The 20812-nt window shown below is 40.0% G+C and overlaps 1 protein-coding gene across 3 annotated transcripts; it reads left to right on the top strand.

Annotated features, from left to right (window-relative positions):
• The first annotated feature begins 437 nt into the window (after positions 1 to 437).
• On the top strand, positions 438 to 19870 carry MCUR1 (mitochondrial calcium uniporter regulator 1). 3 transcript variants are annotated; one of them, XM_082664377.1, is made up of 10 exons: positions 438 to 963; positions 6799 to 6918; positions 10247 to 10350; positions 10827 to 10928; positions 11918 to 11959; positions 12789 to 12860; positions 16960 to 17013; positions 18367 to 18481; positions 19472 to 19531; positions 19724 to 19870. In XM_082664377.1, the coding sequence occupies exons 1-9, from the start codon at positions 543 to 545 to the stop codon at positions 19525 to 19527; spliced, it is 1086 nt and encodes a 361-aa protein (XP_082520503.1). In that variant the 5' UTR covers positions 438 to 542; the 3' UTR covers positions 19528 to 19531; positions 19724 to 19870. The 3 variants fall into 3 exon arrangements, with proteins under 3 accessions (XP_082520503.1, XP_082520502.1, XP_082520504.1); XM_082664376.1 differs by having other exon boundaries at positions 19472 to 19870; XM_082664378.1 differs by lacking the exon at positions 11918 to 11959 and having other exon boundaries at positions 19472 to 19870.
• The last annotated feature ends 942 nt before the right edge of the window (positions 19871 to 20812 follow it).

Here is a 20812-nt window from a genome sequence, read left to right as displayed (position 1 = left end):
ACACACTGGGGGACTTCGGACGGGGAAAGTCTGGAAAACCCAGGGCAGCCCGGTGGTGCACGGACTTTTCATGGGCTTCTGAAGGGCGCCAGGGTAACTATGTCTTTATAAGGACATCCGTGTATGTCCTTATAAATATGCAAATCGTGGCAGCGCCGAGCTCATTCCAGTTCCGCTCTCGGTCCACACCCACCTCCTGGTCTTCCCAGTCGCCTACACCGAGCGGGCCGGGTGCTCGCTCTGGACCAGACTCGCCTCTCCCGGGGTGCCTGCTCCGCGGGATGATCTCTGCACCGCCCCGGGCGCCCGCCGCCCAGCCCCTCCCCCAGCGCGCACTGGGAGCCCAGTCCCGCCCCCGGCGCGAGCCCGGAGCCCCGCCTAGCCGCTCAGCTCCGCCCCCGGAGAATGCCCGGAGCCCCGCCCATCCGGCAGGAAAGCGCAGGCTCGGTACTACCGCCCACGCTCGCTCCTGCCGTCGGTGTCTGGCTGGGGCCGCGCGTGACCGGCATGAGCGCGTTCGCGGGCCAGTGACCGCGTCAGGGATGGACTGCGGCTCCGTCACGAACGAGAGGTCGAAGCGCCGCCGGCGGCTTCTGCTCTCCCTGGTCGCCGGCCGCGGTGGAGGCCCCGGAGGCCGCGGCGTCCCCACGCGCCACCTCCTGCCCGGGCTCCTCGGCGGTCTGGGGGCGCTGCGCCCCCGCGCCCCGGCGGCCCGCGGCGGCGCGTCACGTGCCTCCCCGCTGCTCCTCCTCCTGCTGCTGCCCTCCCCGCGCCTGGCTGCTGCCTCCCCGCGCCGGCCGCTGGCGGACTGGGAGCGCTCGCGCGCCGGGCCCTCGGCTGCCCCGGCGGGGCGCGGCTGCGCGAGGAGGTGCCAGCCGGGCCTGGCCCCGGGCGTCACCTGGGCGGCGGGCGCGCTCCACCTGTGCCTCGGCCAGGTGGCTGCCCTCGCTTCCTCCAGGAGAGGTGAGGGCCGGGGCGGCGGGAGCTGGGCGGGTCAGCCGAGGTCGCCGGGCTCCTCCGGGTGTGGGGATGAAGGTCTGTCTGGTCCCGCCCTCTGGGCCACGCAAACCTGGGCTTCCTCGGGTGAAAAGACCCGAATTATTCAGAATGCGGGCACCAGGTGTCTGGCGCAAAGCGTGGTGGGCTGCGGCGGGGTGGGGTTGGGGGCGGTGCGTGCGGGCACAGCGCACGCGCGTTTGTAGAGCCGTTTTGTCAGGTGCACAGCGTTTGGGGGCTCGGGTGAAGGGGTGTGCAGGAAGCTGGCAAGTTGAGGCTCGAAGCTCTGGGAGACGAAGGGATTGTTTCACAATTTAATTGCAAACTCTCGTGGGTTCATTACTCTGCCTGGCACTTTTCTGGGAACTCGGAATGGTTATCAGTCAACAAACTCTTTTCCTTCTTGGCGCTTAATTGTAGCAGAGGAGATTAATATATATACATATATAATAATATTTGGTAAATGTTGTCGGAAAAAATAGAGGAGGTAAAGGTTAGGAGGTGGAGTGGGCCTTCAGTTGCTAATTTAAATGGAGTCCTCGGAATAAGTTTGCTTCATTGAGAAGTTGGCATTTCATTAAATACTTTAAGGAGGTGAGAGCAGTCACGGCCTGCATGAGATTAGACTCAGTTTACTAGATTACAAATTGCCGATTAAAAAATCATCCGGGAGAATCCTTATTAATTAGCAAACTTGGCAAAAATCTAACTTTGGATAGTCTATGCATATCCATCAGTGGCTCTCAGTAACTACACTGATGGCTATTTAAGAAAACGTTTTTCTCAACAGACATGGTCGGTAAATGTTAGTTGCATCTAAAATTTAAGAATACCTTTGGCGGGGCTTCCCTGGTGGCGCAGTGGTTGAGAGTCCGCCTGCCGATGCAGGGGACGCGGGTTCGTGCCCCGGTCCGGGAGGATCCCACATGCCGCGGAGCGGCTGGGCCCGTGAGCCATGGCCGCTGAGCCTGCGCGTCCGGAGCCTGTGCTCCGCAACGGGAGAGGCCACAGCTGTGAGAGGCCCGCGTACCGAAAAAAAAAATACCTTTGGCTGGGGGAGAAACTGGTTGGTAGTGCAAAGAGTGAAAGCAGCTTTATGTCCAGAGGCTGGGAAATGAGTGGTGAACTCTGTCAGTGTCCTGCAGTACCTGTGAGTCTTTATTTCTGTACTTTGCCTTTTGTTGCTCTTTTTTTGACAAACTGGTAATTTGTGATTTGGTTTCCTCCCATAATTCCATCAGCTAATGAGAATTTTGACCCTTTGTCTTCAGGCTAGTGGTCTGTTTGGTGTCCAGGGTTCTCAGTAGAGCTACTTAGACTTAAGGATGTTTATGAATAGGAAATTTGTGCTCAGTTTCCTCCCCTGTCCAGGGCTAGCTCTGGGCTCAAATAGTGTGTGTGTTTTCACATCCTTTTGATATGCTGATGGCCCCCCAAAAGGAGAATTACATATTACACTTTAACATAGCTCTCTTTACTTGTTTCCCGGTTATTAGTGGGAATTCATAGTTCTTGGGCCTCGTTTTGTTGTCACAATAAAGGAGGAAAAGTGAGTCAGAGGTGTTCCCAGTGCCAGAGTACTGCTCTGTCCCAGGCGCTGCCCTGTGATAGAGGCAAGACGGAATTCACCCTCCATCAGCCAGAGTTGAGGGCCAAGTGACGAGTGACTAGGCCCTTTCTCCTCTTTTCAGCCCACAATATATCTTTGAAATAAGCTTGCCTGCAGTTTTGTTTTAAATCACATGAATGATTATTGTTATTAGAAAAAAGGAATTTGGGACTAGAATAATCCCATCAATTTTCCCAAGCCAGTTCGAGACCCAGATGTTCTCAAGCTCCCTGACCCACGGGACAGTCCAGCACGGTTCTGAAGTGGGCAGGGTAGCTTGTAAAGAGACTTATACATATACATATATATTTATATATATGTATATATATTATACATTGCACCTGTAAGAGGTACAATCATTCATTCATTCATCTATCTACCATCCAGCTCGGGCTGTTCTGTGTCAGGGTCTCTTCTCATGGAGGCCCAGGGCTGGAGATAAAGGATGGAAAAAGAGGTGCCAGATTTAAGTGAGCGCCCTTAACGTGAAAAGGGAAGACCATAGGTGAGGAGCAGAAGGGGGTTCATCTCAAACTCTCTTTCTATATAGTCTCTAGATTTGGATCTTAGAATTCTTACAATTGAATTTTCTTTTAAGTTATTTCTGGCCTGCAGTATACCAGGCCCTCTCCTAGTGACACAAAAGTAACTGGCCGCTCTGGGGGAGCTTGGACTAATATACAGACATGGGAATAAACGTAAGTGCTGTGGTAGAGCTATCTGTACCGGGCTGAGAACACAGATAAGGAAGCAATAAAGGTTGCTCCCTGACCTGGGAGGAGGGAGCAGAAAGAACCTTGCAGGGTAGCATAGTGCCCTGCCCGGAACATAATGGATGCTTACCATGTTGTCACATTGGATGAGGAAGGGTAAAAAGGATGCTTAAAACTTACCAGTTGAGAAAGGGGAGCAAGCCAACCTTAAGGATGGAGTACCAAGGTCTGCACGTGCAGTAAACAGAATAGTTTAGGTGGCTAGAACAAAAGCTGAAACGATAAGTGGCTAAATTAGGACAGGCTTTGTATGCCTTGCCAAGGGCCTTACACTATAGGCTAGTGCTTCTTTGAATCTAAACACCATCCGGCCCACCTTTTTTTTTAACCATTAAACACACACATGCATACACGAGTTGTTGCATTTTATATTTTGTCAGTCTGCAAACCGTGTTTGGTACAGAGTGATTCCTGGCTCTCTGGTACTTACCTTGGTGCAGACTGTGACCACAGCCACCCCACTCCTTCCACGTTGCTAGTAATTTGGGAACCACTGCTGTCGTCTTACAGAAAAGCAGCAGGTCTGTAGGGTCCTGTCCATGTCACATTTTTTGCTTACTTGGAATTTCCTTTGAGTGTTTACGGGTTGAGAATAAGAGTTGATTAGCTGAAGTATTTTTCTGGTCATTTAGGACAGGTACTGAGAAAACCTTTGAACTTTGAGTTAGTAAATGACTATTTTGTCTTCTCCCTCTCTTCTACAACACCTGGCATCATGGAAAAATAAGAACAAGTATGAAGCAAGATTTTTATATAGCTATGTTTATTACATTTAAATGAAAGATTTTTTTATTTTATATCGTCCATCTCTCATTTTCTGTCAAAATGCCTTTTTTAGTGTGATTGTAAGGAGGTATTATGTTTAAATGTCCTTTCTTGACAAAATTACAAGTTCGCATTGCAATTGTTCTGTTTTTTTAAAGCTGTTTTTTGTGGTTTGTGGAATACAAAAGCCAGGAAACCATTACTATCTACCTCTTTCAAATGAGCACCTTGAAACAGGTTTACAAAACAGGTTGGATCTGTGGTTAAACGCACAGAAATCCATAGCAAAGGTAATATATAAATTGTTAGAACACATCTCTCCAAAGGTAGGCTTTTGCAAAGACAAGGAAAGAAAACTACAGACCAATATCTTTATGAAAACACTAGCAAACCAAATCCAGCAATATGTAAAAAGGAGTATATACCATGACCAAGTGGGATTCTGTCTCAGGAATAGCAGGTTCACTTAACATCTGAAAAATCTATTCATGTAGTACGCCACATCCACAGCATACAGGAGAGAAACTACATGATCATCACAAAAGACAAAGAATTTGACAGAATTCCATACCTCTTCGTGTTAAAGAACACTTGACAAGTTTGGAACAGAAGGAACCCGCCTCACCTTATAAAGGGCATCTGAAATACCCACAGCTACCATCATACTTAATGGTGAAAGAAGGAGTGTTTTCCCTCCAAAGTCCGGAGCAAGGATGTCTGCTGTCACCATTCCGTTCAACACTCTACTAGAAGTTCTAGCCGGGGCAGTTAGGCAAGAAAATGAAAAGGCATCCAGATTGTAAAAGAAGTAAATTATCACTGTTCACAGATGACATGACCTGGTACATAGAAAACTCTAAGGAATTCACTAAAAAAAACTATTAAAGCTTATGAACAAATTTAGCAAGATTGCAGGATACAAGATCAATATACAAATTGTACAAAAACAAAAGTCAGTTGTATTTCTATGTATTAGCAACGAAAAATCTAAAAAACAATTCCCTTTACAGTAGCATCAAAAGGAATAAAATACTTAAATTTCACCCAAAAAAAGCACAAAAGTTATACTCTGAAATATATATAACATTATTAAAGAAATTAAAGACCTAAATAAATGGAGAGACATCCCAAGTTCATGGTTGGAAGAATTTAGTATTGTTAAGATGGCAGTACTCCCCCAAACTGACCTACAGATTCAACGCAATCTCTATCAAAGTTTCAAGTGGCTTCTTTGCAGAAATTGATAAACTGATCCTAAAATTCACATGGAAATGCAAGGGACTCAGAATAGCCAAAACAATCTTGAAAAAGAACAAAGTTGGAGGACTCACTTCCTGATGTCAAAACTTACTACAGAGTTACAAGTAATCAAGAACATGTGGCACTGGCAGAAGGGCAGACATATAAATCAATGGCATAGAATGGAGAATCCACAGATAAATCCTCCCACTTATAGTCAGTTGATTTTTGATGAGAGTCACAAGACAATTTAAGGGAGAAAATAGTGTGGGACAACTGGACCTCCACATGCAAAAGGATGAAGTTGAACCCCCATCTCACACCATATACAGAAATCAACTCAAAAGGATCAAAGACCTAAATGTGAGACCTAAAACTACAAAACTCTTAGGAGAAAACAGATGTAAATCTCTGTGTGCCCAGATCAGCCAGTGGTTTCTTAGATATGACACCAAAAGCATAAGGAACAAAAGAAAAAGATAAATTGGACTTAATTAAAAAGTTTTGTGCTTCAAAAGGCACCATCAAGAAAGTAAAAGCCAACACACAGAACGGGAATATTTGCAAATCATACATGTGATAAGGAACATGTATCTAAAATGCATAAAGAATGCTCTTAATTCAGTAATAAAAAGATTACCCAAATTTTTTAAATGGGCAAAGGGTCTGAATGGATATTTCTCCAAAGAAGATATACAAATGGCCAATAAGTGCATGAAAAGATGTACGTCATTAACCATCCAGGAAATGCAAATCAAAACTACAATGAGATACCACTTTACACCCAATAGGATAATTGTAATAAAAAAGACAGATAATAACAATGTTGAGGATGGGGAGAAATTGGAACCCTCATACAGTTAGTCCTTCAACTGATGACGAGGTAAAAAATAATTGGCATATCTATACAATGAAATATTATTTGGCAATAAAAGGAAATATGCCGACATACTACACTGGTGGGTGAACCTTGAAAATATCACTGTATGTAAAAGAAACCAGTCACAAAATATCACATATCCTAATGATTCTATTCAAATGAAATGTCCAGAGTAGGCAAATTCATAGAGACAGAAAATAAGTGATTGCTGGGGGGAAGTAGGAAGATGAGGGGGTGATAGCTAGAGCATAGCTAGAGGGTATAGGGTTTCTTTGGAGATGATGAAAATGTTCTGAAGTTTATTGTGGGATGGTTGCACAGCACTGTAAATATACTGAAAACAACTGGAGTATACATTTGAAATGGGTGAAGCATATGTATCTAAGTTATGTCTCAATAAAGCTGTTGTAAAAAACCAGATAGACTTTTGAGGTATGCCCTGTTTTTTCATGGTGCTGAGTTGCTTTTGTTTACCATCAAACATCCACCTGTTTACCATCCACCTGTTTTGAACTGTATTGTCCTTTCCATTCTAGAGCTTAGCGTCTGTGCTGGGAGCCTGCATCTGGAGAGCAAAAGGAGAGATTTCACCTCTTCTCGGAGTAGGAAGCTCTACTTTGACACCCATGCCTTCGTGTGTTTACTCGAAGAAAATGGTAATCCTCTCTCATTTGGTTACTCAGTGCCATAGAAAAACACTATAAATTAGGACTTCCCTTATGATCTTATCGAATTTCTCATATTTCTCTTTGACTTTTAAGTCTGTAGGAAATCTTTTGGTCAGTCTCCATTTTTTAAGTTCTTGTTTTTTGTTTAAGGACATTTTTGCTTCATCCATACAATTGAGACTTTTCTCCCACATACTCTCTTTGTCCAAGTGAAGCGTATGTTTATAATATTACTCTGGAAGTATGGTATTATAGGTGAAAAATTAGACATAAACCAGTAAAGCTCAGGAATGATTCCTGTGACAGCTGTCTAAGCACCAAAGTGATGGTTTTATTCCTGTGCATCTTGTGTGCTTTAAAATTTTTATGAAATTAAAATGTTGCTGAGCAACAATTATTGATAATTCCAGCTTGTGATTTTTTAAAAATATTCAGACTTTTTCTCTTACTGCTGTTGAGTTAACTAATGTAAAAGATTGCTGTGACATGTATGAGTTATTGAAAGTGCACTTAATATATAGGTAGCATTCTCATATTTAATCTTATCTAGACAAATATGCAATTTAATACACATTATAATTCTCTCTACTGTGACACATATATTCTCAAAATCAGAATCTCAGATATCATAGCTTATGTCTGAAATAAATCTGTGTTTTGACTTTATTGTATAGTTATTCATCCTGTTGTGTGTGTTCATATCTGAAAAGCTGCCCTGTGTAGACGTGCTTTACATGCCCAGGACACTGTGTTGGGGTGGATCTCTCTGTGCTTATGTGGGATGGTTAGCAGCTCTGGATTCGAGCTCTGCCACGTTCCAGCTGCTTGGTCTCACAGTCCTTTCTGCCTTCTCAGTTCCCATTTCTCCCTTGGTAAGAATTCCAAAGAGCCCTTTGAGTGTTAAGTAATGTACTTGAATGCACTTTGGGAAAACTGTCACATGCCCTGTGATAATTTTTACACCTTTTCTTCTCAAACTTGAAACAGTTAGTCTTTTTCACCAAGACTGCTTTCAGCTCAGAATTTAAAAAAGAAAAGTAAAAGTGAGAAGAGGGGCATCTAAAATTATCTTGTTAAGCAGAAGTCTTTCTACTTTTCTTTTTCTTTCGTTCTGTTTCTTTTTCTTTTTTCTTTTTGATGGACCTGTGTTCTTGTATTCAAAGTAACCAACTGTAAAAAGACATCTTAGAGATAATAGGGGCATCTCAACATACACTAGATGTTTGATGATATTAAAGGAACATCATTAATTTAGTTACGTGTAACTATGGCCAGGTAGCTGCAGTGGTCGCAAATCCTGTTTCCCAGTGCGAGGTGGTATTTGTTTCCCCTCCCCCCTTTCAAAATCCATTTATTTATTTATTTTTGACAAATTAGAAATAGCAGATGTTGAATGTTTAAAATATGATGTTTCAATATATGTACTGCCTGCTTTTCTTGATTTTCAAACCCTGGCCCATGAATATTTGCATATTTCAAGACCAGTGATGTGAAGACCCCACTGGATGTAGGGTGTGAAGGTGCTTACATGAATGATGGGTGTCTGCGATGGCTGGGTTAGGATAAGGCCAGGAAGGACCCCTCAAGGAATGCTCCATCCTTTATCCCTTTTTCTCTCCAGAGTTATGTCCCTTGATTCACAAAACTTTCTCTGTGTCTGTAATCTCACTAGCCCTGATTCTGTCCCGTTCTCTCATTCCTACCAAAAATTAATTTGCATATGGCAACCCAGGAGGTTTTCAGGCTTCTCCTTTTTCTTATCCTTTCTCCTCCTATAGGTGGTTCTAAATTATAAGGCTTTAAAGTTTCTTTTCTTATCAGTGTAAGTTCTCTTTGGTCTCCCTCTTTCTGTTCTTCATAATTCCCAAACCTAATTATGTTTAACTATGAACTCTTATTAATAAGTTTTAAAATTTTCAAAAGACATGTTCATTTTTAAAAAATTAGGAAGACAGAAAAGAAACAAGAAAAGCTACTCTGATTCCCAGTACCAGAGTTAAACAGTGTTCACATTTGGGTGATTTTTTTCTAGCTGTTCATGACCCACACATTGAAAATTAAAGGATTTTGAATAAAGTGAAAAGAGTAGGTCTTTGGAGGTCTTTTTGTCTCCTTTAAATTTGTTGCTTTCTTTTTTTTATTATAAAATATGCTTAATCTCATCCAAATTGAATCAGTTATAACTTTATCCAAACAAATGTGCCATGGATTAATTACAAGAATCAGTAAATTCTTCTGAAGTTTTTACAGCTGGAAGTATTTTTTTTTTTTTTTTTGCGGTACGTGGGCCTCTCACTGCTGTGGCCTCTCCCGTGGCGGAGCACAGGCTCTGGACGCGCAGGCTCAGCGGCCATGGCTCACGGGCCCAGCCGCCCTGCGGCATGTGGGATCTTCCCGGACCGGGGCACGAACCCGTGTCCCCTGCATTGGCAGGCGGACTCCCAACCACTGCGTCACCAGGGAAGCCCGTAGCTGGAAGTATTTAACGGAAAGAATTGTATTCCAGGGACTTATGCATCTTAAGCATTTAAAATTAAGCATTTTAATTACAATTTTCAATGTGAAATATGTTACTACCTAAAGTTATTAAAAACAGTAGCACTGCTGAGTTGAGTCTTTAGGTAATTCAGTTCAGCAGCATTTATTGAGTATAAAAGAATATATTTTTTCCAGTTTGAGCCCCCCCCACTCGTGATTGAGGAAAATTATGGAAGAAAAATATAAGAGCCAATTTTGTCTTTTAACATTAAGTAAATTAACAGCTGAATTATTATTTATATAGCCACTGATTTGACTGATTTGTGCTGGAAATAAAATAAGCTTTCTCTACTTAAGTAAATTATTTTTTACTAACATATACATTTTGAAATTAAGGAAGTCACATCCATTATAGAAAATTTAGACAACACAATTACCTAGAATCTTTGTTAAATTACAGAAGAAATAAATTGTATCTATAGTTTTGAGTCTTGCATCTTTTCACTTGACCTTGCACTGCAGGCATCCCCTGTGTCATTATGCATTCTCTTTTTGAAAACATGGTTTTTGATGGCTAGGAGGGACATCAGAGCTCAGTCATCCCAATCCCTCATTTTACACGAGGAAACACTCCGATGTGTCCTACTTGTTCCAAGTGACAGACACATCACAGCCTGTGGCTAGACTCTACCCTCCTGCTACACTAGGCTTTCCACCTGCTTCTGAATTCAGACATCCACTTGCATGTGTCAGTTTGCATTCTCCCCCTTTCTATGAAGGATTTTTTAATTCTGGCAACTAGAGTCTCCTGAGTGACTGTCTTTGTGTGTTTGCCTAGGGTTTACTACTCAACAAGCAGAAATCATTGTCTCTGCCTTGGTCAAGATCATGGAGGCCAACATGGATATCGTCTACAAAGATATGGTCACCAAGATGCAGCAGGTAGCTTTGCTGGGGCACTTGAGCAAATTTGAAATCTAATGAGTATTATTTGTAATATATGTTTTGGGATAATATTCTGTTGAAAAGCATATAGTAATTTTAACATAAACGAGAGACAGATGGTTACAGTGGCATAAAAAATATTTATTCAAAGCTATTTAGTCAGCTGTTACAGAATCACTTAGGTTTGAAAACTGACTATTCTAGTCAACCGTGCTTTAATAAATGGAGATGTGGCTAGAATTACAGCAGCTGGTCCTCTGACTGCCACCCTTTTAACTGTGATTCACTTGATGCCGACACTGGAAATGAGTTCTTATTCTTTTCTCATTTTCAGACAGAGGAGGACCTTGCTGAACCTCTTTCTTTGTTCCCATGTCCTTCTAGTTTCTCAATAAGATGATACTGGGTAGAGACAGTAGGAGGTAGAGTTCCTAGGCCAGACTAGGTTATATGTTTTGTTTTTCTTTTCCCAGGAGATCACTCTTCAGGAAATAATGTCTCAGATTGCCAATGTGAAAAAAGATATGATTATTTTGGAGAAGAGTGAATTTTCAGCCCTCAGATCAGAAAATGAGGTAAAACTAAAGAACCACTCATATTTACCAAATGCTTTATATTAAGACATTGAGATATGATTTACACACACAGAAGTGTACAAACAAGTGTACATCTCGATGAATTTTCAGTATAGACTATCAGTCAAATCAAGAAATAAAAAAATATATATATTAAAAAAAAAATAGACCAGTGCCCCAGAAGTGCTGCGGACGCCCCCTTCTGGTCACACCTCCCGCAGCGGAAACCATTATCCTGGCTAACATGGCTATTGAGTGGTTTGGCTGTTCCAGAACTTTATCAGATGGAATCACAGCGTGTCTTGCAGTGATAGGTCATTCTTTTGCATTGTTCATAGTATTATAGGAATATGCCGCGTTATTCTACTGCGACGTATATTAGAGTTGTTTCCAGTTTGAGGTTATTATGAATAAGTGCTGCTGTAAAATATCGCTTCGTTTCTTCAAGTGTGGTGTTTGGGATCAGCGTTTAAATAAGTGCTATCTTCGTGTCTTCCTTTATTTTCAGCCCTATTTAAAGTCCCATGAAGGAAGTTCATTTATTATCTGTTGGTCTTAATCTTATAAGAAACCGCCTAGCAAAAGATCCTTCTTTTGCTAGGAAAAGGTAAACTGTGAAACTGTCAAAGTTGTCTGGAACTCAGTTATTTGAGGGCAGAATTAGTTCAAAGAAAAATTGAAGGAGGAATTAAGAGCCCCTGCTCTGAAGGGAGATGAATATATTGAAAACCGTTGTGTTACTAATTTTATGTGGCCTTCAAGATGGATTAAGACGTATCTCAAGACACACCATGATTGTAGTACCATCCTGGCACGACAGTCATTTCTGCCACTGAGACTATTCAATTATGCTTGTATTCTGAACGTGGCCGAATTTGTGTTGAATGAGGAAAGAACTTGTTCACAAATACATGTTCTAATAGTTGTTTGTTATGTTTTTCATAATCTTCTAAATATATCCTTGACATTTCTTGTTAATGTGTTTTTAGAAAATAAAACTTGAACTACATCAGTTAAAACAACAAGTAATGGTAAGATCTTCATTCCTGTTTGCTTGCTTGTTTATAATTACATAAGCTTAGTAATAAATATAATGTCCGAAATACTTATATGTTCTTAAAAACTTAATTCTGTGTTAAATATTGGTGTGATGTGTCTCGAAAGTGCACATTGGAAGATTTAACCAAGAACATAGCCAATGAATAAGTTACTGATGTCTGTAACCAAATTCATTAAAAAAATTGCGATCTAGAAGGAATGAAGTCATTTTTAAATTAAAAATTTTCTAAAATAGCCACCTGGAACCCTTAGATTATCTTAGGAGAGACTGTCTTTAGAGAACTACACGTGATTTTAAACTGCTGACTGTGCCAGCTGTTTGATTTTTTTTTAAGTCGAAAGGACATTGATGTTAAAGAAGAAAAAATTTTGATGAGTGTCAGTAGGAAGACTTTACTTAAACCAGAATTTAATATTTTACTTTTTTGAGTCCATCTCTGCTTTCCAAAGTTGTCCAAGGAACAGCTTGATTCATAAATTTCACAAGGTGATTGCATTGGGAATCTTGAGGTTAAAAGCAACAATAACCCGCTCTAGACTGACTTAAACATCAAAGGGGGACTATTTGTATATATAATTGGGAAGTCCCAGCAGGGCTGACTGCAGACATCGCTTAGCCAGTCTCCCGACCCCGCTCGTCTCCAGCTCCGTTCCTGTGCGCGCCCCTGGCCCCGCCCTTTCCCCCTTCCCCTTAGCCCCTTTGGGTGGAGCAGTGGAAGCAGCAGGGAAGGCGCACATCCTCAGAGTTTGGATCTCTTACTTTGGATTTCTTTCTTTCTTTGTTGTTTGCCCTCCCACTAGGATGAAGTGATCAAAGTCCGAACAGATACCAAATTAGATTTCAGTCTAGAAAAGAGCAGAGTAAAAGAATTGGTATGTTTCTTTACTAAAAATATAGTATGAATTAATTTCTTTGCAGGATGGAACATTTGGTCAAGTCTGTTTACATACCATTCAGAAGTATTGTTAAATATTTACCTGTATATCATTGTTAGACACAGTTTTTTCTTTATTTTGACTATATTTTGAATTAAGGCTTAAATTTGATGCTTTCAAAAGTAACACTAAAATTAAAATCTTGGTCAAAGCAAGTTTGAATCTTGTATGTTTCAGAGATACTAAATTATGTGTCACTTAGGCATGAATAAAGAAATTAAATTCAATCTTGATCTATTTGATATTGACTTAAACCTCGTCCCGATTTTTCAAAAGTTAAGTTGATTATCTGATTTGAATAATATTAAATTATTAATATTAAATAACATTAAATTCTATGTTAAAAATTCAAGATTTAAAAAATATTTCCATATTTTTTTTAATAGAGAAATCTTAATGACTTTACTGCATTGTTTTAAAGTGCAAATTCTAAATGATTCTTGAAGTTATATCAAATTGAAATTTTCTATTAGGGAAAGTAGTGCTATATAATTGTTACCAAAAAGATATCACAAAATGTGGGTTGTAAATAAGTGGAAGGGATATATATATATATATATATATATGACATATATATATATATATATATGTCATATATATATGTCAGTACAACAACTTGTGGGATCCATGCCCAAGACCTAAGAAAACTGTGGAAATATTGCTCCGCTTCCCTTTGAAATGCCTGTTTATGTGCATTTCAAAGGTAATACCTATAAATACAATGTTTTTCCCTCAGGGCTTTCACAGTAACTTCTTGTAAATTTTTTTAATTTTAATGAGATATAATTGACATACAACATTACATTTCAGGTGTACAGTGTAATGATTCAATATTTTTATATATCGTGAAATGATCACCACAGTAAGTCTGGTTAACATCCATCACCCACATAGTTACAAAACTTTTTTTCTTATAATGAGAATTTTTAAGATCCCCTTAGAAACTTTCAGCGGTACAGTACAGTATTATTAACTCTAGGCACCATGCTGTGCATTACATCCCCAGAACACAGTTATTCTGTAACTGGACGTTTGTACTCTTTGACCCCCCTTCTCCCATTTCACCCCCTCCCCGCCCACCTCTGGCAGCCACCAATCTGTTCTCTGTACCTGTGAGCTCGGGTTTTTTTGGGTTCTTTTAGATTCCAAATATAAGTGAGATCACATGGCATATGTCTTTCCCTGTCTGACTTAGTTCACTGAGTGTAACACCCTCCAGGTCCATCCGTGTTCTTGCAGATGGCAAGATTTTTTTAAATTTTATAACTGAGTAATACTCCATTGCATATATATGTACGCACTGCGTTTTCTTTATTCATTCATCCATCTATGGACACTTAGGTTCCTCCCACGTTTTCGCTATTGTAAGTAGTGCTGCAATGAACATGGGGTACGATAAGTTGGATGTTTTATATGTGTTGGGTTGCCTCTAGTGACTTTTAACCCGTCTGTCTTCTTGTTCAGGCTGTATTTGCATTTCTTTATTTATTAGTTAGATACCTTTTTTATTCTCAGCATAAAAAGAAATAGGGCATATACAGCATTTCTTACTAACAAAGAACTGGATGCACATGCAGAAACTGAGTATTCACAGTTTTTCATTGTCTCCTCATTTTTCACAATTTACTTTTAACCAAACTGTGCTACAATGATAAATGAAGCTAATATTGAAATTCAAACAAGTACTTAAGTGTATTTTGAAACTGCCTCTGGATTTCAAGAGTTAAGTTGAGCTTTGTTATACAGAATAATTATTATGTCCGTGTTACCTGTCTTTCTAGTCTTGAAACACTTTTAACCTTGAAGATTAAATCACTTAGTATTACTAAAATATGTGATGATCACTAGCATATGACTAGTATCTAGAAGAGGAAGAACTCTTTTGGTTACCTTTGTCCTCAGGGTTGTAGACTTAGCAGGAATTCCTTATTCACTTGATTTAGGAAGATTCCTGTAGCTAACCGAGCCAGGAAGAACTTCATTTAGGAGATTGGGAGATAGGGGATGTGAACATGGATTAAAGCCAGTGAATTTATGTGACTTACTAACCTAGCTGAGAAGTCGTTCTTGGTAATCCTAAATTCAGATTACTCTGAAGTGCAGGACAGTAGTATATTAGTATGTAGCTAGCATGAATTTAACTGCACTGAGGAAGATAAGCTATTCAAACCTCTCATTCTCTTGTTTAATAAAGTTATAATACTGTTTCAACAAAATTAACTGTGGTGATATTTACAGCCAGTTTCAAAAGCAATGTAGCCCGTAAACTGCTTTGGGGTGCAGGGAGATGGAGCTATATAGATGTTATTTTAAAAATCATGGCAGTCTGTCCTACAGAGTGAAGTAAGTCAGAAAGAGAAAAACAAATACCATATGCTAACACATATATATATGGAATCTAAAGGGAAAAAAATGGTTCTGAAGAACCTAGGGGCAAGACAGGAATAAAGACACAGACGTAGAGAGTGGACTTGAGGACACGGGGAGGGGGAAGGGTAAGCTGGGACGAAGTGAGAGAGTGGCATGGACATATATACACTACCAAACATAAAATGGATAGCTAGTGGGAAGCAGGCACAGGGAGATCAGCTCTCTGCTTTGTGACCACCTAGAGGGGTGGGATAGGGAGGGTGGGAGGGAGACACAAGAGGGAGGGGATATGGGGATGTATGTATATGTATAGCTGATTCACTTTGTTATACAGCAGAAACTAACACAACATTGTAAAGCAATTATACTCCAATAAAGATGTTTAAAAAAAAATCATGGCACTATCAAGACTTAGGTTTTTCCTTTCTCTTGTGGTTGAGTCAATACTGACTTAGTGAAAACTGGAGTTTTAAGAGGTGCAGAAAATCCCATTCCACCCTGCCCTCTGGTGGTGATCTGGTGCATAGAGCTCTCTTTCTCTCTTTCTCTCTCTCTCTCTCTCTCTCTCTCTCTCTCTCTCTCTTTTTCTCCCTCCCTCCCTCCCTCCCTCCCCCCCCCCGCCCTCCCTCCCTCCCTCCCTGGAGTTGAGCATTCTTTGGTCCTGCAGCTAGTTCTTGGTTTGGGGTTTTGGGTTTTTTTCTTTTTTTTTTTTTGCTCCTAAGCAATGCTGTTTCTATACTTTATCCCCCTAGTAGTCACAGGGGAACACTGTATAGCTATAAAGTTTCTAGATACTTCAAAACCATTAATTTTTTCCCCTATAACAACGTTAATTTATTGAAGTTTTTTAATTCTTCACTTAAATTATAGATTTTCATTTGCTCAGTTAAATCCTAACGCCCACCACTAAGGAGATGTGTCTGATTTTGGGCTCAGTGTCAACAAAATTGCACAATATCTTTGCATAGATTTTAATAGCCAAAGGCAAGATACCATTTTAATTCTGGGTAGAACTAGTCAGTTCCCTTAGTAACACTGGATTGTGACAATGCCCATGTGGGTTTGTTTTTTGTTTTTTTCAATTAAAACCAACATGTGACGGTTTAGTGTATTTCTTGTATCTGTATATTTACATAGTGTTTTATAATCACAAGGCGACATCTATGTCACAGAATAATATTCCTTGAAACTTTTTTTTCCCCAACTTTATATCTTTTCTCTCTTCTGTCTAAGCCTCAAATAGTGACCAATTTTGTTTGTGGTTACAATGGGATAGCTCCTAAATTGAATTGTTACCCCACTTACTTCAACCCTCTCAAAGCCAAAAAGCATATGTCCATCTAAATTGGTCCCAGGGAATGCTGTTATAATAGTGGGAGGGACCTAGAGACAGACATCCCAGCGAAGAGATGAAAAGAGAAAACCAGCAGAGAGTGGTGGAGGATGACAAAAGGGAATCCAGATGTTGGAGCGATGAGTGAATATAAATAAGAAACCCCAAAACACAGATCAAAAGGAGAAGGCAAGTAGGCTACTTTACCCTAGGGGTGGCTTCTAGTGGTACATATTCTTGGAATTACTGAGACCAGAATATTTAAGGCACCAGAGGAGGAGGAGGGAGAGGGGAATAAATCAGAATCTGACCTGTGTTACGTGTTTGTTTCAGTATTCATTAAACGAAAGGAAGCTGCTGGAAGTAAAAACAGAAATGGTGTCATTGGTAAGAAAAGATTCACTTTGCATCTTGCAGAACTGAAACTCTACCCTTGAAGCACCAACCCCTCCTTTCTTCCTCCCCTGGCTGCCACCATTCTACTTTCTGTTTATGAGTCTGACTATTCTAGGTCCCTCATGTAAGTGGAATCATACAGTATTTGTCGTTTTGTGACTGGTGTATTTCACTTAGCATAATGTCCTCAAGATTCCTCCATGTTGTAGCATATGTCAGAATTTCTTTCCTTTTTAAGGCTAAATAATATTCCATTGTATGGATGTAGTACATTTTGATTATCCTTGTGGCCATTGTGAATAATGCTATGAACATGGGCATACAGATATATATTGGAGTTCCTGTTTTCAATTATTTTGGGTATATATACCGAGAAGTGGAATATCATAGGATTTTTTGGAACACAAAATACTTAATTATCTTAATGAAACTTTAAATCTCAGTGATTGAAGAATAATAAGGAATGGAGATGTATTATTATATTTTTAGCTTATGGCATGCATAACTTATTTACCATCCTATATTTCCTGGGACCTTTGAAACCTGCAAGAGACTTCCATGAGAGAACACTAAACTATTCCTCTGGAATATTTTACTCATCCAGGCATTTATTTCCTTATTCATTACCTGAATTATTCATCACAGGGAACCACTTACTTGCCCTAGGACTTTTAGTGAAGTATTTCCAATGCTTTTATGCATTAATGAAATGTTACAAACCCTTTATAACATCAACCAAACTTACCACCCTTTGGGAGTTAATTGTGTATCTGGTTTAACTGTATTATATTTGGGAAAGAAGGCATATAGGTCCTTGGTATAGCCAAGCCTCATAATAATAAAACACTTGGCATTCGAACTATAAAGGAAGAAAACTTTTTAAAACTGAACAGAAATAGCATCAAGGCGAGCGCTGTTGCTTTTAGATTGCCTGAGATTCCATTCATTTTGTTAAAGCACTTTCTGTATACCTTTCACTAAGAGGAATTCAGAAGGATGAGGCTTAGTCATTGCCATTGAGAACAGACCAGCTTCATAATCTTAATCTTATTTGCAGAGCAGTCTATAATTTAAAAAGCTTCCATCCATCAGTTATCACACTTGATTCTCTAAACAGCTTATGTGAAGGCAGGGCCAGTGTTACCTTTTTCTTTGTCTCAAACAGAAGGAAACAGGCCTAGAGATAGCTACAGCCCTGACCAGTACAATACAGCATGAGGCTAGTAGAACTCAGACTAAAGCCCAGGTCTCCTTAATCTGACCCTGCTGGGAAGGGACTCTAGGACTAACAGCAGAGGGGATGCATCCAAAGTGGTTTAATGCTGTGAATCTTTCTTTTAAAAGCACGCCCAGCAAGATCGGGCCATCACGCAGACAGACAGGAAGATAGATACCGAGGTTGCTGGCCTCAAAACCATGCTTGAGTCACACAAGCTTGATAATATTAAATATTTAGCAGGTAAGCCATTTTTTATCTAGATTAGTTAAAACAAGCTGAAAATAAATTTAAACAAAAAAAAATTTTTTTTTAATTTTTTGGCCATGCCACGTGGCATGTGGGATCTTAGTTCCCCGACCAGGGATCGAACATGTGCCCTCTGCAGTGGAAGCATAGAGTCCTAACCACTGGACTGCCAGGGAAGTCCCAAAATAAATAAAATTTATAAATTAAGTCAAAGACAGATATTGCATTTGGTTGATTCTAACACAATTTTTTTTCATGTTTTAACATCTCTGAAATTGGAAGGCATCTTACAATTTCCAATAGATGGAATATCATACAATAATTGGCATTTTTTCTTTCTTTGTAAAGTACATGATTTTATTTACTACTATTGATGGAATCTTAAATTTCATGAGATGCTGGCATTGAACTATAGTTATTTGGAGTTATTTTTCGTAACATTCGAGATGGAATATTTTACAGATAGTTGAGTTGTGATCTTTTCTGCTTCAATGGGTGACACTCCTTATAAGGTGTTATTTTCCTTTTGCAGTTTTTGAGCCAAAAGAGGGAAGGAAGATTCATGTACCAAAAAATATTACTTAGCCATTATTTTAACTCAGATTTAACATTTTGGATCAATCAATATTTTGAAGTCTAATAGTATTTAGAAGTAGGATTTGCTCATCAAGTTAAAAGGTGTGTCCCTGTGTGTTACATGTGCATATACTTTGTGACCACAGAATTGTTGTGATTCTGTACTTTTACTGAAAAGTTTTCTTGGATATTGGATGCATTTGTACTTTCAAGATGATGGTCTCAGGTGTCGGGTTTTCTAATAGGCAGGTGTTTCATGGGATGTGGCACATCAGTGAGCAAGCCAAGTTTCTTGGGTTTGGTTTTACTTTCTTGGTGGAAAAGTGTCTGTTTTCTTAATAAAAAGATGTTCCCGCAAGTAATCGTTCATAGAACTAATACTATGCACAATTGTTTTTTTTCTTACAGGATCTGTATTTACGTGCCTAACAGTAGCTCTGGGATTTTATCGTCTGTGGATATAATAAAGTATATATTTAAAGAGCATTTTATTGTTTTGCCTTAAAATACCAGATTGCTGTGCTTTTTTTTCCTCATTTCCAATTTTAATGCTGATTTTTAATTTAATGCATATTATTTATTGTATGCAAATTATGGACATATAACCAAGGCAGAGAAGTGAGAAATTTCATAACTGCTTCTTCCATCTTTTCTGTTTAGTTGACTTTATAACTCTGAGTGGTGGTGGATGAAGCAAGGAAGACTCCACTCAGCTGGGCCAGTGAACTTGGTCTAACCTTTGGGACATACCAACAGTAAATATTTGTATAACTCTCCACAATTTTAAATCTTTTGTTTTAATCGAGGATTGGGGGTCTCCATTTAAAAGGCACAGGAGCTTTACTAAGTGCTGAAGAATCATTGTAACTGAATCCTCTTCACCTGCTGACCCAGACCCTAATGTCAGCCGGTTGTGTTTCAAGGTTGTTAGAGGTTGTGTTAGAGGTTGTTTCAAGTCCGCTTGGTTGGTAGCCTCATGCTACATTGTACTTTACGCCCAAAAGAGATTTTTTTCTTGTAATTTCCACTGTCTTAGTTATGGTTCTGTTCATTTTCTGTGTGCCTTCCAGCTAGAAAATCTTGTTGCCTGATGAAGCACTGTGATTGGGATGCAGACTCTCTCAGCCTCCTAGAGTGGTAACTTCCTCTCCCTCCCTCCCTCCCTCCCTCTCACTTGGCCCCTTCTCCTCTCCTCCCTCTTGGTGTGAGAGTTGTTACAACGCCTCAGGTGTGGCACTGCCTCCCTAGAGAACAGGCTCGCCCTCGGCGTGGAAGTCTACTTCAGTCTGTGGGACAGGCTTTCTTCCTTCTGGTCTTCCAAGGGAGGCACAAGGTGTAACTTCTGTAGCAATATCTAGATGTGTAGATAGTGCACGTACTTTCCAGAAATGTCTTTAATGAATACACCTTTGCCCATTACAAGCTCAGGTCATAGGCTTTGAAAATTAGATAATTTTCATGCCAGGTATCCTAATCTAGGTTGATTTCTTTGGTTGTTAAAGACATTCTCATACCAACCTTACCTCTGTATTTAAAACAAATTCCAAGATACAACTGGGGGCATTTTGGAAACGCACATTCTCATCTTACTTGAATGACCTGCACGTAGAGAGAATAGCATTTGAGAAACGATGACACTGAATGGCACCTTCCTGTCTTTCTCCACATGCACGCATGTGCATATAACCTGGTCCAGTGGAGAAACCACAGAGACTTCTGGATCAGACTGGTACAAGTGCCCATCGTCAT

This window comes from Grampus griseus (assembly GCF_964374135.1).
Source record: "Grampus griseus genome assembly, chromosome: 10".
In the NCBI taxonomy this organism is placed as follows: domain Eukaryota; kingdom Metazoa; phylum Chordata; class Mammalia; order Artiodactyla; family Delphinidae; genus Grampus; species Grampus griseus.
The sequence above is the reverse complement of the archived record's forward strand: the minus strand, read 5'-3'. Positions and strand labels throughout refer to the sequence as shown.

Excerpts from the sequence above, each read along its gene's own strand:
- MCUR1 (XM_082664377.1), top strand. The coding sequence starts at position 543 with ATGGACTGCGGCTCCGTCACGAACGAGAGGTCGAAGCGCCGCCGGCGG. Across the intron at positions 10,929-11,917 it reads CCCTCAGATCAGAAAATGAG|AAAATAAAACTTGAACTACA; the intron begins GTAAAACTAAAG and ends ATGTGTTTTTAG. Across the intron at positions 17,014-18,366 it reads AAACAGAAATGGTGTCATTG|CACGCCCAGCAAGATCGGGC; the intron begins GTAAGAAAAGAT and ends TTCTTTTAAAAG.